At 42.4% G+C, this 17,989-nt stretch overlaps 1 protein-coding gene across 1 annotated transcript; it reads right to left on the bottom strand.

Moving 5' to 3' along the window:
* Positions 1-1,671: 1,671 nt before the first annotated feature.
* MCM6 (minichromosome maintenance complex component 6) lies at positions 1,672-14,507 on the bottom strand. Its single transcript, XM_059852543.1, has 17 exons — positions 14,351-14,507; positions 13,336-13,482; positions 12,662-12,772; positions 11,938-12,187; positions 11,109-11,274; positions 10,884-11,029; positions 9,841-9,991; positions 9,296-9,437; positions 8,883-9,024; positions 8,638-8,745; positions 8,154-8,309; positions 6,989-7,117; positions 5,964-6,125; positions 4,754-4,889; positions 4,336-4,503; positions 3,308-3,447; positions 1,672-2,664 (listed from the first exon to the last, which is right to left on the bottom strand). The coding sequence occupies exons 1-17, from the start codon at positions 14,461-14,463 to the stop codon at positions 2,551-2,553; spliced, it is 2,481 nt and encodes an 826-aa protein (XP_059708526.1). The 5' UTR covers positions 14,464-14,507; the 3' UTR covers positions 1,672-2,550.
* Positions 14,508-17,989: the final 3,482 nt, after the last annotated feature.

Here is a 17,989-nt window from a genome sequence, read left to right as displayed (position 1 = left end):
CAGAAACAACTACTCCACACTACTTATACACCAGCAGAAGTAATATTTAACTGAAATTATCTGTTCCATAGATAAATGTTCTCTCAATTAGCTGATACTGGAATAACAGACCAGGATTTTCACTGTAGATAAAAAAGACATAGATGAACAAACCACTTATATGACAAAAACCACTTTTAATCAGTTGGAGAAAGGTCATGTGAAAACATTTTCTAATATGCTTATGTTTCCCTTTAGGTTTAAAAATCAGTTGACATTTTGCCTCCCATTTAGAGGAAGATGAAATAAGTAAATAAACCTTCCCTCTCTTTTTGGCCTTTTCAGCTTCAGAAGAATCCCAGTACAGCTCTGGATGCAACAACCAACAAAAGCAGTGTTGTCTGCATGGCTGGGGCTGGGTCTACCACAGCTCAGGCCGTGCAGGGCAGCAGGAGGCACGTTTGTGCTCTATTCCTGGGTGGATAAAGGAAATCTGAGATGTGGCACCTCACCCAGCTGGAAAAGTAACTCTGATGTGAATTCAGGCAGCAGCAAGAGTAACATCCAGGAATTTGAGTCTCATGTTTTTGCTTTCCAAAGCACTCCCTCCTTCAGCCCTGAAAACACTGCTCCCAGTGTCATTCAGGTCACACACCTGAAATGCTGAAGAGCACATCTAACTTAGCTTTTCTGCATTCCAGTACAGCAGAACTGAAGGGCTGAGAACATTTTTAAACCCACTAAACACAAAATTCAAGATACCTATGAAATGTTGGTTCTATCTCACAGTTAATTTCTTTTAATAACCAAAATTTTGTCTAAAGCTTATCTGCAATCATCTGGGCAAGTTATTGCTGTCAAGCAGTATTATCTTAGATTACAGCTGAAGACATCCCTCAACATTTGCTGTTACTCAAACCTTATACAGGGATTGCAATTTGTGTACTTTGACTCTATTTGACTCCCAGATGATTTTTTTCAGGAAGCCCTAAAGAGCTCACTATAACATTGTGCTGAGTGTTCTGAAAAAATTCCCTCCACTCTGATGTCTGAATAGCAAGTTTAAAAAGTAACTTTACAGCACCAGCTGCTGCTTACTTTTCAGTAGAGCTTCATTAACTCAGAGAAAACCCCTCTCAGCCTACAGAACTGGGGAAAGAAGCAGAAAAAAATAATTCCTCCTACATGAAGAGTATTTATTTTCAAACTGAGATTGAGAGGAGGGAAGGGGGAAACATAATGAAGGCCAAACATCATCTTATTGTTATTTTGAAAGTAAAGGAACAATACAGAATAACATGAAAGTATTGTTGCAGGTGGGTGGCTATCTTTAATGAAATGTAGAATTTGCCAAAATGTGGTTTATGAGAGAAACGAGCGGAAAAGCTACTGCAGATGGAGTTAGTGCCCAGTGATGGGGTAGTGCTCATGACAAATATTTATGATTCCCTCCACTCCTTAAATAGGAGTTATTTTTAATTACATGCTTAGTTAGACCAAGGTGTAACTCTCCAAAGCTGGGAGAGACTAACAGGAAAAGAATACTGTCTTACAAACCAGCTTCATTTCTGAGCCTCCCTCAGAAACAGTTATTTCACACTATTTAAAAATAGAACATGTAACTTTGATCTCTTTCACACAATACAAATGTTTCCGAGGTGCTGGTATCCAGGAAACAAGACAAATCAGGTATTTTAAATTCTTAATAGATAATTTAATAAACCTATAGTTTACAGTAAAAAAATTGAGAGCAGAAATTCAAGCAAAGTTTTCTTATAGAAAGATCTTCAAACAGGTTTACAAATATAGTCCTAAAAATCCCTCACAAATGGTGGCAGTTTTTAATTCACTTACAAGTCAAGACATTCATCAAGGTAGGGGTTTCTGCCCTGCTGACTTAAAGCCTTTCTTTGGGCTTGGCTATTTGCTATTTTCTACTTGATATATGCAACAGGAGCCTGCACATCTTTAGTCCATCTAAAAAGAAACAGAAGTAATCAGTTTCTCATTGTCTATTACAGGAAGTTAAAAAAACTTCTTAAAAAAGAGCATCAGTCATTCAGGAAATTTGGTCTTCCTTTAGACATTAAACATATAGATCACTGTTTTTTTCAGCCTCCAATGACAGGCACAGAAAACAGCAACCTCACATCTGAGTAACAACAAACCCACCCCCAAACATTTAATGTAATGAGCTTTTATTTATGTTAATAAGAAAAACAGTAAAAACTTATAGCATAAAATGTGTACTAAAGAAGAACAATGAAAAATTAATCTGATTGAAAACAGAAACATCTACATAGCTTGATGATGAAAAAAGCTATTGGATGATTCTCCTCTGCATCCAGATAATGGCACTGAAATTCAGAACTAACAGTAGAACTAATACCTGTGTGTCGTGTTTTAAAAGCTTTCCAGGTGTACTCAGTGTAAATGAGAAATCACATATTACTGACTACACTCTGGCACAATCATAGTAATTTAAGGAACGAGCCATACAGCAACCCCTGAAAGAAAATAATGCATTTTCCAACTTGCAACCAGTCAGCTCTACAATGCCATTCTCAGCCCTCAGTCCTCCAGCAGATAGTTTGGGTTGACAACCAGGTATGGATCATCATCAAAAGTCTCCTCTTCTCTGGATCCTCTCAGTCCTGACTGGGACAGTTCGATCAGAATGTGGTCCTGCAACAGACAAAGGGTTGGGTTAAAACAAGGACAGAGAGGTTTGTTTGTTTGTTCTTTTTGAAAGGCATTTTTATATTGGTAGGACCTCTTATTAATTACTCAACGCTTTTAATTGTGAACTCCCTCTAAGAGATTCTTAAAAACAGCATTCAGGGAAATCACTTCTATGCTGTATCCTTTCTGGGAACTTTCTAGCCTAGTGCTTTTCAATGTAATGGTTTTGTGTCTTTAAAAGTGAAAACTAATTTATTTTGTCATACTTTTTCTTCCAAAATGCCCTCGTACCCCTCTGACTTAAGGCTATCCATGGAATACAAGTGTTAATTGTATTTTTGTATCCTAATGTATAATAGCACTGTAGAAATACAGAAAAATATCACACTTCTATAGTGACACAGTACAGCACTTTGAACTTTTACTTACACACATCTTTAATTTATTTCAGTGGTTTTTCCTGTAATTACTGTAGCAGGTGTTAAACAAAGAAGGCATTTATACTGCATCAATCAATGGAAGAACAAAACAAAAGATTCCTCCAAACAGGAATGTATTCTATTAAAAATGAAACATTTTAATATATAAGTTACAACCCCATACAAGTCAAAATGCTTTTTCACTACCCACACATCTCTATACATACATAATGTGTAAGTCGGTGAATGACTCTCTCTATGATCTTCTTTTTATTTATTAGTTCTTCTTCAGATTCGATTTCAGATTCAATTTCCTTTAGATACCAATTAATAAGTTCACTCCTCTTTAGTGCTGCATCGTCCTCTTCTGCAGAGAAAATAATTTGCATAAACACAGCAGCAGTAAATTACCACTCAAACCATAGGAGAAAAGGATTTACACACTAACATTCACAATGCTGAAGAGAGAAACATGCTTTTAAAGATGTTTAGGAAATGTCAGACTTAAGGGGTTTTTTCTTAAAGCACCGTATTTTGCACAGGAGGGTGTTGTGTCATGGTTTAATTGGAGGTAATTAGATTGAGAATGGAAATTTTCAGTTTTATGCTTTCAAGAGGCTTCCAAATCCCATCAGCCTTCAGCTTCAAGAAAAACAAGGACTAACACACCTTTCCTCTAGGTAAGGGCTAAAGAAAAACCACTGTCACACAAAGCCAGAGGAGTCATCCTTCTACATGCACTCAGCATTTGAACAGACACTGTCATCTCGACACCCTTCCAAAAGCTTTGTAGCTTTAGTATCTGCCATGAGACAACTACTGCATTGCACTGCAGGAGTAGCCTCGTGGCAACTGAAATATTTTAGCTTCTGAAGAATGAATCCAGCCATTTGCTTAAAACAGGCTGCGGTTGCTGGCATACATTAAAACTCCTGCTCCAGTTTTCACTGGTGCAGATTCTTCTAGCTTGGTTACACCACTGTGTGCTACAAATCCTCTTCTGGCTCTTCTCTGCTGACATGCTGCTCAGCTTAATAGGTTTTGAATAATTACTAAGGTAACAGACCTAGAAACTCCAGGAAGTCCTACTTCCCTCACCAGATGTAATACTGTCATATGAGCATAGGTCTACACCTGACCTGACAAGTTTGTTGTCTCAACAGGAGTGAAAATCCCATGTACAACAGCAAGAGATGCAGTAACAATTGCTCCCTGAAGTCAGGGTCTGCCTTCTTTGCAGTAAAGAAATTCTTACCTTCCTCTGCTTTCCTGAGGTGCAGCACCAGGAGATTAGAAATGCGTCGGTACTCAGAGAAGCCAAGCCTGAGAGAAGCTTTGGGTGCAGCATCCTTGCTCACATCCTCAGAATGGCCATTGATCCCATTCACAAGACCATTGACCCCAGCTGGAGCTTCTGCCTCACCTGTTTGGACACAAGCCCACATTTAAAGCTGCGGTATCTTTTAGCTATTTAACTCTGAGCCACTGAAAAGCCTTGCGCTGACCAACCAGGTGAGCTGCTGAAGGAGGCTGAAGAAGTAAGAGAGTTAAGAACAGGAGCCCAGATTTCTAGAGCTCATTACAGAAACTGGAGAGAAGCACATGCTGAGTCAAGGTAAGCTGTAAAGACTGGAAGGACTTTCTCCTTTGAAAAATTTCTCTAAGTCATTTACCATTGACTCCATCTTGGTCCTCTTGATCCTCCACTTGCTGTTCATCATCTTGGTCTAAATTGACATCAGGAGTCTCAACTCTAATGATGGACTTATTTAAAAGCCTGAAAGCTTCCTTCACATGCTTTGGGTGAACCTGAGGAAGATTTGAAAAAAACATATATTAAATAGGCACAGGGGCGCTTCTAGTTTTCAAACAGCTCCAGAGACTCATCTCTGACTCCGACAAAGGGATTTTCTACACATCTCAGTTGATTAATCCTACGCAGTAAATACTTTGCAAGATTAATTATATTCCACTACAAGTACTCCAAGGTCATGCAAGGTTATGGAGGGAAAAGCAGCCTGATTAATCTTTCAGGATTTAGCAATCATGTGGCGTTGATAAAATTTTTACTAAGTCAAGAACATTTGGGAGAAAGATCAGTGGAGCAAGAAACATGAAAGAAATGGGTCTGAACAGAGACAATATGAAAGAAAGAAAGATGTAATTAATGATACTCTCCTCCAGAACTGAAAGGCAAAAACTGGAAAAATCATCTGTAGCTGGGCCATATCCTAAAAGCTATCTGTTTCTTTATAAGCTGAATTTAATTTAAAAGAATCCAAAGGGTGTCCTTACACAACCATCAAGCAGGGTTCCAAACCTGCACGTGTCACATAGCCTCTAATCAACATTTCAAAAGGCCTGCTGGGTTTGAAAGCAAGGACAAAAGGGGCAGTAATCACACTACAGTTAAGAGCCAGAACACAATGTGCTTTTCAGCAGTAGTTGATGCGAGCAGGAGCTCAGATCACTCATACAGCTACTCTTGAGGAGGTCCAGATACTTGGATGAACTTTGGCTTTTTAGATTGCAAATGGAAGAGAGCCAAGAGATTACAAACCATGAAAGATCAGGAAAGAAACTTCCAACAGCCCTGACTGACAGTAGTTGGTGACTGTCATGATTTGACGGGTAGAAGGCTGAGTGCTGACACAGCTGTGATGCAAAATCATGCCAGCTCTCAGTTTGGACCAGCTGACGTCAGTTTTACAAGTCATCCCTTAAAAACAGCGTTTCTGGCATACAGACTCTGAGTATGACCACGACTCAAGCTCTCCTCCTCACCCCACAGGACTATGTCCAATATCACAGTCAAACAGCAAACGCACAACTCCCACACAATTCCATGAACATTTAGCCAAACCTCCATCACATCCCTGATACCTCATCACAGCAGTGCATGCGGGCCATGGCCTCAGACAGGCGGATCATGCTCTCCAGCTGCCGCACCGTGATCCTCCAGGATGACTTGGTCACTCCAGAGCCATCGCGCTGCCGCAGCCGCTTGTACTGCTCCACTATGAAGTCCTCAGACTCCTTGGATATCTGTGTGTCATCAAAGAGAGTGACAGGAGTTCCAGTGGTCAGAGTATTAAAGCTTTTTCTTCTTGCATTGGATTGGCAGTGTACAGCCTTTGCTGTACTGGCTGCTGCTCTTATCTGAAATATTCTACGCTATGCACATACTCTACGGAAGTATAATGGCAATCACATTAGGTTGAAATTATGTTGTAATAATAATTAAACTTATCAATGACAACGACATTACAGTAAGTACATAGCTGCATTCATTATTTTACAGCAGATTTTTTAATAATTTCTATTTTTCTCTTCTAATGACTTGTTTCTAGACTTAATTCATGTCTGTCCCTACTGGATTGTTCTGTTTACAGACTTATGAAAAATCCAACACACGGCCCTTCCGAGCTGCTACTTGGATAGACCCCAAAAAAATCTGTAGTTAGACCACTGTTTCCCATGTTCTGTATTTGACCAAAAAGCAACTAAATAGAGGCACAATACCATTTTAAAATAAAGACACACAAACTGATTAAGTAGTAAGTCAATAAACTACAAAAAACTCTGGAGCAGCCATGTTAAATAACCCATGCCTGTGAGGTATGAGAAGGCCATGAAGTCATCCCTCAGTTGTTCTAGACAAAGGTTAAGGACTGCCATGGACTGTAACAGGCTCAGCTGGGCTGACTGGGTTTCTGGAGTTCACGAGCACCAGGTTCCAAAATACACTCTGTTTCTAGGTAATAACCTGAGTTTATGGCTCCTTCCTTGAGAAAACATTTCCCCAAGTGTCTTGGTGTTTGCTGGAGAAAAGCCTACTGCACAGCAACTGTTCCTTTGGACCTCCTCATACAGAACAACTGTTCCACACTTTTAAAAATTAAAATTACCTTTGGTTTAAACTGTCTTGCAAACAGCAGATACCTTCGGATATCATCCAAGGAATAGACACGGTCAACGGACTCCTGCACTCTGGAATGCAGATCCACGATGCGCCGGGCAATGGCGTAATCTATCACCTGGGACATTGGGGCTGTGTCAGCATCACTTGCACAGCACCAGCCAAAGAGCAAAACAACACTTCTATTCTTCCTTCCCATTCCCCCTGTTTACTTGTAATCCTCATGGCACAGCTACCCTTTCCAGTAGCCAAACTCTCTGCCAGGAGGTCCAGGAGAATGCCCTGGGAGTTTTTAATACAAGGAAACACAGCAGAGGAGGGATAAAAGGCAGTTTTAGGATTTATAACCTCTGGGAACTCTCCTGGGTTACAAGTTAGCCAGAGAACAGGCAGAAAGCAGCACTTTGCAGCATGGGAACTTCCTTCCTTTTCAGCCTGCTTTGTCTCTCTCACCAGCCCCTTCTCAATTAGATAATCACTCTGAGCAGAACAGTGGCTGAACCAACATTAATCTCCAGATCTATGCATTCCCAAGGCAAATGCCACAGAGACAGGTGGCAGCAGTCTCGGCCTTAGTGACCAGCCATTTGTAAAAATGACTAATGGTGTTAAGTTTGCAGGTCAAACCACTACAGGATGAAAAAGCAGTATCCTTGTATTCAGCAGAGTACGCTCAAATTTGTACTGCCAGCTTTTAGCTGCACAGACAGAGCAAAAAAGCAGGAGCAAGACACTCTCATGAGATTTGCTTCACTCAGAATTGCAGAGGGCCACCAAGATGGTCAGAGGGTAGGAGAACATGAGGTATGAGAGGCTAGAAGAGTAAGGTCTGCTCAGCTTGAAAGGAAAGCAACTGCTTTACCAGCCAGCATAGATGTGATGAAGCCAAATAGTCCTTGGATAAGAGGCAACCAACATAAACTGAACCATGAGAAATTCTGATTAGATACAAAAGTTATTATTTTTGAACACATAAGAGTTGTCACACATTGCAGGGGCCTGGAGAGACTGCAGAATTCCCATCCTTTGAGATACTCAAAACTCACCAGGTCAAGTCTTGGCAAACTGTTCTCAATGATCTGAGTGCAAGGTTAGACTAGAGACCTCCAGGCATCTTTTCTAACACAAACTATTCTATAATTCCTAAAAATTACCTCATTACACTCATCCACAAGGATGAAGAAGAGATCAAAGCGGGACATGATGGGAGCTGACAGGTTGATATTTTGTTTCAGTGACTTGGATCTGTCATAGCGTCCACCAACTGGGTTTGCTGCAGCCAAAATGGAGGTCCTGGCATTCAGAGTAGCCTAACAGTGAGAAAAAATAAAATTAAAATGCCTTTTCACAAGATCCTGTTTTTCTACAAACACACACCATTCTGTAACCTTTTTTGGGGTTACTTCAAGGTTAGGCTTTTCCCATTTTGTGTTTCTTGTACACTACTATTTAACTCAGTAACATTTCTGACCTTCTTTGGGTATGTGCTACAAAAACTTCGCAAAAAGTGATCTCTGTCCTGCCACAGTGAGGCAGCTGCAGAGGTGACATGAAGATTGGGCAGGTGAAGCCACATTGGTACACATAACAAACAGTCAGGTGATGCTACAGACTACAAAAAGGAGTAGTGCAAGCTACCTTCACTCCAGCTTTAGTAATAGATATTGTCTGCTGTTCCATTGCCTCATGAATGGCTACTTGATCCCGCACCTCCATCTTGTCAAATTCATCAATGCAACAAACACCCTGCAGCAGAAGAATAAAAATAAGTAACCCAGAATAAATCACTAATGAAAAAAGCATCACTAAGACAATTTAGGGCTCTCTGTCATCAATTAAACTCATTCTAGGGATGAAGGAACTTCTCCCCTTCCCAGACTCACGTTATCTGCCAGCATCAGTGCTCCAGCCTCAATGACAAACTCATGGGACTCCTCATCTTTCACCACAGCTGCCGTCAGACCCGCGGCGCTGGAGGCTTTGCCACTGGTGTACACAGCACGGGGACTGAACTCATCCACATGCCTGTAGCAAAGAGGAATAAGACCTCCAGTATTTCATCTACCTCTGGTATTTTTAAATATGCAATTAATTTGTATTTTTAATAGTCATCCTCCGTTGAAAATATTTGGAAATTTATATGTTGAGTTTGTTTTAGCCCTGTTCAATTACTTCACTCACATCCACATAATTTCTGGAAATATTCTCAAATATTTTACTTCCCCTTCCTACAGTTAACACAGAAAAAGGCACAGTGCACACTGGACAATATTTAAAGGCTGAGTCTTAATCTTACTTTAGAAACTGACTCTTGGCTGTACTTGGATCACCAACAACACAAACATTGATGTCCCCACGCAATGAAGTGCCTTCTGAAGTGGTCTTGGGAACTCCTCCAAAGAGCATCAGCAGGACACCGCGTTTTACTTCATCATTACCTGCCCCAGAAAAGACATTAAACGAAACATCCAAAAAACCACCACAATTTTCCTATTTAAAAAAAACCTTCATCCCAGCAGAATTTTAGAGCATTTGGACACTTCTGCTTGGAATTCACCTATTTGCTAAGCATCCACTAAAACCTGTAGGGTTCAGTAGCAGAACACCTGATGTCAAACCCAACCCTCCAGACTGGGCTTGGAGGCCATTATGATTAAACACCACAAATACTCAAAAAATAGATTTTCCTCTTCTAGCACAACCAGTGCTGAGGGGGAAGAGTTTGTGGTAGCTGGCACAGGGCTTTCAACCTTTCCCAAAAACTACAGAAACAGCAAAAGGAATTAATTAATATTTACATAAGTGAAATCTTCCCGCTCTAAGGCCACAAATGGATCTTACCATGGATAGTGGGGAAGAGGCTGGTGCACAGATTATGGTAAAGGTTCTTATCTTGGCTCATTTCAAAAACCTTTTCCCACTCTTTCACAGACATTTGATTTTTAATGCTTTCTGCAGTCTGCTCTTCATCTCGGAGCTCTTTTCCACCAAACTAAAAGAAGGAAATAAAACAGCATTTATAGTAGAAACAGAGTCACTAATGAATGTGAGCACTGCAGACAGGTCACAAAAACTTGCTCTGAAATCTAGATGGGAGGAACACGTTCTGAAAAGCTGCCCTTAAGCTAGGTAACCTTGTTACCTTATACCTTTAAAAACCAATACCCAATTTCCTAGCAGGCAAAATCAATGGTGTAACCTGTAACTTTAGTTAGTGAGAAAATCCCAAGTGAGTTGCTTGTACAGAGATTAAAAAAAGAGTAAAACCAATATTACTTCCTTTGACTAAAATTGTCTTTGTAAGCATTCTTACATTAACTGGAACTTCAAGGTCTTTTGATGCTCTGAAATGATTGCCAGAAACTTCTACTCCCAGAACATACCATATGCTCTTTTTATCCTATGTGATGGTGATGCTCTTAGCAGAACGACAGATTACAGTACCCCACCAGGCCAAAACCCAGATGTAGTTAGTATTAGTCACACTGCAGTAACATCCCAAGATGACACTTGATAAACCAGAGGGAACAAAAAGGATCCCTGTTTTTCCTGTGACAAAATGCAGCAATACGATTTCCTAGAAGAAAAGGAAATGCTGCAGAAAGGGATGAAAGCTGAATGGAAATACATGTGCCAGTTACCTGTTTAGAACAAACTGTAACGCTGATAAATAATCAGATCTGTGAAAAATGCTACAAGTAACAAAGACAAGAAAATAACCTTGCTATGTAGATTCAATGACAATATAAACAGTCAAACCAACACAGAAAGGTGGCACACATGCACACTTAAAGCTTTACCCATTCCTGCTCCCTAATTTGAGGGAAAACCACACAGAACAGAAATCACCAACACCTCTAAATCTCCTTTCTCTGCAGACTCACCCGTGGATTTGTTGGTGCCACGTAACAAGCCAGAAAGACGAGCTTATAGGAGAGCTCCCGGACCCCGAGGGCACGCAGCCCCCGGATGCCTTCGGTTTCGTAGCCCTCTGTCCCCGTCACCCGCGAGCCAGTTTCTGCACGTAACCCTGCCAGGGAAACGGGAGTCAGGACAGCGGCTCCCAGCACGGGAAGGAAACTGCATCGAGGTCATGAGTAGCAGCAAACCTGGTGTGGCGAGCTGGGACACGTCAGGCACGACAATCAGTGAGCCGGTGAAGTCACATTTGTCACCCGCCTGGGCAGATTCCACGGCCTCTGCGCGCAGGATCACCTCCAGGCTGCGCGGGATGCTGCCGCGCGGCAGCTCGCCCTGCGTCTCCTGGATGCGCACCTGGCACGGAGAGAAGCTTCAACACCGAGCACCTCACCAGATCCGAAACTGCTTCCAAAGCTACACGGCTGAGAGATGTGCTAAACAGCATCTGACTGCTGCTATCCATGTCAATCCCTCTCACAATACAACACACAACCAAAAATCCCTTCACTTATCAGCATCTAAGGAGCCTTGGAGCAGCTTAGAGCATGTACAAGGGCCACAGTGACAATTCTGAAAGGTGACCTGAAAATTTCAGCTAATGTGGCTGACATAAAATACAACTGTGCCATGTGAAGTGCTGAGGATTTGTGAGAGTGAATCAACCTGGAAGAGCAAGACACTGCAGATACCCATAAGCACCTCTTTTCATGCTTGTATAAAGCAGCTACACCTAATGTGCTGGCAACATGAGACTAACTCTGGCTTGAATATGCAGGGTTTCAGTGGCTTACTTAGACAATAAATGTCACACAAAAAACTAATTTTCTGTTCTCAAACATAAGTCTTCCAGAGATAGGAAGAAACCTTTTACATAAATTGCAGTGCCTTTTCCTTAGGTTTTTTCTTAACATTGAGAGAAAAATTAACCATCTTCAATGTGTAGAAGTACAAATAACACCTTCCAACTACCACAGGAACATTACTGGTTGTCATCACCCTCCAGCATCACCCCTGTACCTTTTGGAAATCAACAAATCTTGATTTGTTTGTGTCCAGCAGGAATCTCCTTCTGTTGGCACAGACTGGGTTTCTGCAGATGTTTGGCTGGGTGTATTTGAATTGCTGCTCCACATCTTTGATCACTGTCTGGCAGTCAAGGCACAGGAAAGTTCCACTGACCAGCTCGGGATGGACGGGGTGGGTACGAACCACCTGCCCACTGATGCGTAGCAGGGAGCCAATTTTTGCTGAAGTCAGTTCTCGAATTCTGTTTAAAACAAATTCACAAGGATTAAATTATTGAGTTGACAATTTTAGGCCCAGGGTACTAAGATACAATACAGCATCACTCTGACTAAACAACTGCTGTAACAAACAAAAGAAACCCACTTACTACAATATATTCTCATTTTATGATTTTACATAAACTTTTAGTTAATACTAGAGGTCAAACCAATGCAAAAGTTAAATGACTGGTACTTCAAAAGCCACACACACAATTTTTTTAACTAGAGAGATCACACTTGTTTGGGACATATGATGAATTTAACTATCTGAGTGTGATTTACAAATGAAAAACTGTTTCAAAAAATCTCCTGCACAAGATCAGGTACCTTTGTCACAACTGTACTGGCCAACTGCACATTTCACATTACATAACCAAAACATTTTCAGCATGCTTTGACTCGTTTTGCCCTGGTAGTAAAACAGCACAAGTTTCTGGAATTAATAATTATCTTACTTGTGTCTTGTAGGCAGGTCCTGGAATGCAACATAAAAATCCTTGTTTGCAGGAACATTTCCGTGGTCTCTGGCAAAAGTCTTTGTTGCTCGACACAGGTATGGATAAACCCTGAAACATGGGAAAAAAAGTTCAAATTTTAGAGAAGCTATCAAAATGCCTTCTCTGCTTTAGATTACATTAAAGACTTGTAAGAGATTTTCAGCTTCTGGCTTTTAATCCTATGTAGTATAACCCAAAAAACACACTATAAATATGCTAAATGTGAGATCACTGCATAATAATGTTATTTATGTTATTGTTTGAAAATAGACTTTTCAAAGTCTCATTTTATGACACGCTTATCCTTATGTTAAGAAATATATCTTCAAAATAAGTGACCAACTCAATAAAATATCGTCAGAGCATGAAATTTTAGAGTTTATTCTATATTCTCATACTAACCAACTACTTCTTTAGCACAATAAATGCAAATTATCTGGCTAACTCATGGTTTCCAGAGAGGAATCCACTAAGAAAAGTTTTTAGACAGTAAAAAAAATCTTAAATACAAGTGTTTTTAGAATGCGAAAAGAAGATAAGCCTCTTATTTTTTTACATAAAAGCAGACATTATGAGCCTGAAACCCCAGCAGAGCTCAGCTTTACCTGAAAGAAGCCCACTTTACATTTTACCTGTAAAATTCCTCCTGAATAGTGGTAGAGAGCTGCTGATTGAACTGCTCCAAATCCGCAAAGCTGACGATCAACGTGTTCCGCTCTGGCCGGATCAGTTCTTCAGCATCTCGCAGGTACTTGACCTCCCCATCACTGTTCTGGAACCTGAAAATGATTCAGGAGAACGTTTCACAGTCACACACCAGGCAGCAACTGAATACTTCTGAGTTCAGGAGAAAAGACAGAGGAAAGGATCACTCACATTCAGGCATCCCACAGTCCCTTGCAAAGCCCTTTTCCAACAGTATTTCTTCTTCCACCCCCTTGCTACATCTGCTCTATTCACACCCTAGCGCAGACACACCGGATTTACATTTCATACAGCAGGAGAGTTGTCCCAGTGCCAGACAAAATTTTATTTAAGGTTTAACAATGACTCTGCACCAGCAAACAACGTTTTGTTTCCTCCAGGTGATGCTAATGGTTTCCTTATTTGATGCGGATGGGCCCCTCAGGAGGTAAAACGCAGGGAGCCAGATGTATTAATGTCTAACACGCAGGCCGTGGAGAGGGTTTTCAACACAGCTGACAAAACTTTGTTAAAATGGACCAAATGTACCTAAAAAAACCATATAATTATAAAATGGTTTGATTTAGAAGGGATTTTAAGATCATCTCGTTTCAACCCCCTGCCATGGCAGGGACACCTTCCACTAGACTAGACAAGGCTGCCCAAAGGCACATCCAGCCTTAGCCACTTCCAGGACCTCCCAAACTCTCTGGGCAACGTTTCCGCGGAAACTCTCCGAGAAGGGTTTTGCCTACCAAGAGAGCACCCTGCTGCCTTCCTACAGGTTCCTCCCGGCAGAGCCTGAGACCACAGCAGAGCTTTTTCCAGCTGAACGCCAAGGGCAGGGGGCACCAGGCCCTGACAGGATCTCGCCAAATGGCGGCCCCTCCGTGAGGCGCTGCCGGCCCGCCACCCGCTGCGGACCCTGTCCGCCCGCCGCCAGGCCCGGTCCCCGGCACTCACTCCTCTAGGAAGTCCAAGAACAACTTCTGGCACTTCTCGGCCACTTCATCGCGGATCTGCAGGTGCTGCGGCGCCGCGCCCGCACCCCCCACCGCCGCCACTGCCAGATCCATCCCGATCGCCGCCGCTGCCCCGGCCCGGCCCCACAGCAGTTCGCGCCACGCCGCGTACCACGTGGGCCGCGCGCCCGCCGCATCGGCCAATCGGCAGCCGCTATGCCGCAGAGCCCCGCCCGCCGCGGCCGTTTTCGCGCCAAACGCGAGGGGCGGACGGGGGTGAGGGCGGGCTCGGAGGAGGCAGCCGGGGCAGCGCCGGGCACCAGCGCCCCGCCCCGCCCCGCCCCGCCCCGCCCCGCCCCGCCCCGCCCCGCCCCGCCCCGCCCCGCGCCGTCAGGGACAGCGAACGGAGCCGGCCGTGGGCGTGTCAGCGACCTGCTCAGTGCTGCGGACCGCCTAGAGCTGTGCCAGAGCAGCAGAACGTTTCCCATTGAGAAACAGAGGCATAGAATGCTAAGGGGTTGTAAGGGACCTTAAAGATCATGTCGTCCCAACCCACCTGCCATGTGAGAAACACCTCCCACTCGACCGTGGAGCTCAGGGGCCTATATCCAACCTGGTCTTGAACCCTATCAGGGATGGGGAATCCACAACCTCCCTGAGCAACCTGTTCCACTGTCTCACCATGCTCACAGTGAAGAATTTCTTCCTAGTATCTCACTTAAATTCCCCTTGTCCTGTCACTACAGTTCTTGACAAAGAACTTAAGATACTGGAAGGTTGCTGTGAGCTCTCTACACAACCTTCTCCTCTCCAGGCTCAACATCCCCAACTTTCTCAGCCTGTCTTTGCAGGTGAGGAGCTCCATTCCTTTTATCAACTAAAAGGCCCTCTTGTAGAGTTGCTCCAACAGTTTCATGTCCTTCTTATGCTGCGGATGCCAGAACCATAGGCCTGGTGTCAGCTGTGGGCAGCTTCAGCACAGCAGCTGCAGTGAAGCTTCCACATGACTTTGCTTTCCCTGCAAAGAAATCAGCTATGGTAGCTGGAGTTAAAATTACTGTGGTGTGGCCAGGGCACCACTGAGGAATTCCCAAACCAGGGAATCCCCACCATGTGAGCAGGAGGCACTTGGGCAGCTGCTTGTGGAGGAGACCCACGCCATGGAGCATCTCCAGCTTCTAAAGAACTGGCCCAGATGGAAAGGGTGTAAACTACGCCAGGTGAGGGTCTGGACACTTGACTCCTCATTGGCACCACTGTAGGATGGTTGAAGGCAACATTTGCCAAGCGGTGCCATGGCTGACAGCCATTCCCGAATGGCAGCTGCTGGCACACAGCGCCTGCCAGCAGGAACCGCTTCAACATCTATGAAAAATTGCTTACAATTGCTCTGCCACCTGCGAAGTCATTAATCTCTGCCTAAACTGGGAATTTTGCTGTAATTATAGCAGTTAAGGGCTATTTCTCAGTTTTGAAACCCTTTCAGAAGTGCCAGCAGCAGCAGCCTCCTTCCTGCAGCAGTGTTTGTTCATGTCACAGTGCACTTGCCATAAAGTGAACAGAGACTTAACTGCAAAACAGTAAAGAAAGTAAGAGATTGTAGAACTAACTTGGTAATTTTTAAAACACTTGTGAGTAAATTCCATTTTTTGTGAGATAATACTAGGAAAAATGCACACAAGTTGGTTGTGAGGTTTGTTTTAAAAGAAATAATCCATCCTTCTCTCAAAAAAGAATCTACAATTACCCAAAGAAGAAACAGTAAATAATTAAAATATGTTTGGGCAAGTTTCTGGAGCCCCAGTGTGAACCAGAGTCCAGGGCAGCCATATGGTGTTCCACAATGGATATTGTCAAGGCATTCTCCTCCATTCCTTACTTTCACATTGAGTGGTGTCCAGTATGCCTGGAATTGACAGGCACCAGGTGAAAGCACAAAGTTTTCCTGCTTTTTTTCTTCCCTTCCTCCTGCCCTGGACCCACTGGGCAGGGAGCAAACAGCTGTGAGGTGCTGCCCACCAGGGTTATCCCAGCAGGTGTGGGCAGCCATGGGGAGCCAGGCCTGCATTTGGCTGCCAAAAGAACAGTCTGAGTCCTCTTTCCCACTGGGCAGAATCAGACAGCTCAGTGAACACAGATGGGTTTTCAGAGGGAAATGGTGCAGTTAAACTTCAGAAGCAAACTGAAGCTTTGTGTTTGCTCTGAGCAGATTCCTTGGCTACCCTAAACAATATGCTTTATAGTTCCTTAGTTTAAAAAAATTGCACTACTGTAATTACCAACTGTATATCATGAACAAACCCATTTTACCTGGTGGAGAGGCAGCACCAATGTGGACTCCTTGTAAACTGCTAACTTCCTGCAAGTTACTGGAAATGAAGGACAGTACAGGTTTTACTTTTCCAGAACTATTACAGCAGACTTGCTACCTATCAAAACAATAAAAGTCTTCTAGACTTTTATTATTTGCAGAATTTCAAACTAAGTTCTAGTACTGTGCAGCTCCTACTAAAGTATCCTGGTAAGATGACATTCAGGACAAATGTATTTTGTATTTTGATTTATGATCATAATTATTTTCTGTTAGCTAAGAAAGGCTGCATGAATGAATTGAGCAGACAAAGGAACTGGGGCCTCCATCCAAATTCTTGTTCTTGTGCAGTTACTGTGAATAAATGAAGGTACAGCATGAGTTTGAATAACTCCTAAAAGAATTGGTATAAGCACAGTTGTTACAGGCATATATGCACAAAACTTGCTGCCAAATCTAGAGCAAGAAACAGCACCCAGGATTTTTTTTTTTTTTTGTGGACAGGAAATGTAAGTCTGTAATTTTGCTCCTGGTTGGAAGAATGTACATCCAAAGTGGAATATATTACCAGTTCTGTATGAACAAAGGTAATGAAATTAAATTCATTCCACTTGGCTTAATTAAATAAACAATAGTTTTGAAACTTGGACTCATCAGTAATAAGTCTGTGACAATGAGCAGTGTTTATAATGCACTTAGCTTTGCAAAGTACAACTGGTTACAGTGTAAGATTTTCAAGTTAATAATTTGGGGAAGATTCCAAAGTATATTAATTACAACAGACTCATAAGCAAAGCTGCTAAGTGTTATTCCTTGAATTGTGTGACTTCTAAACAAAGTTTAACTTCTACATTTCCAGTACTTTACCTGACTGACCTTTAGTATGATTGTTTTCTAATGGAGAACTCTTGTCATAAGACATTAAAATTAAGTCTTGTTCAATGGCAGCTGCAAAGATGATTTGCCCTTTTGTGAAAATCTACGCAATTTATACACAGCCTCACTGACCTTTCTGTAGCATAACAAATATGTGACTTCTCTGACATTTAAAAATCAAGGTAGCAACAATAACACAGACCATCCACACCATACCTCCTACTGAAAACTTGATCATGTAAAATGTTAAGCAAAAATTAAAGCAGGAATTACAAACAAGTATGAATACTAGATCAATTATTGCAGTACCCAAGTCAGGAATTTAATCCTTTGCTATTTGGCAGCAACACTCACAAAATGTTTTAAATTTGAAAACCAACTCTCAGATGCAGTCTACAAAAGGAAGTTTCAGATTCACTGGTGCCTCTCCAAATGCAGGGAACATTCTCTGGC

The sequence above is a fragment of the Haemorhous mexicanus genome, chromosome 8 (assembly GCF_027477595.1).
Source record: "Haemorhous mexicanus isolate bHaeMex1 chromosome 8, bHaeMex1.pri, whole genome shotgun sequence".
In the NCBI taxonomy this organism is placed as follows: Eukaryota; Metazoa; Chordata; class Aves; order Passeriformes; family Fringillidae; genus Haemorhous; species Haemorhous mexicanus.
This window is presented reverse-complemented; position numbering and strand designations above follow the sequence as displayed.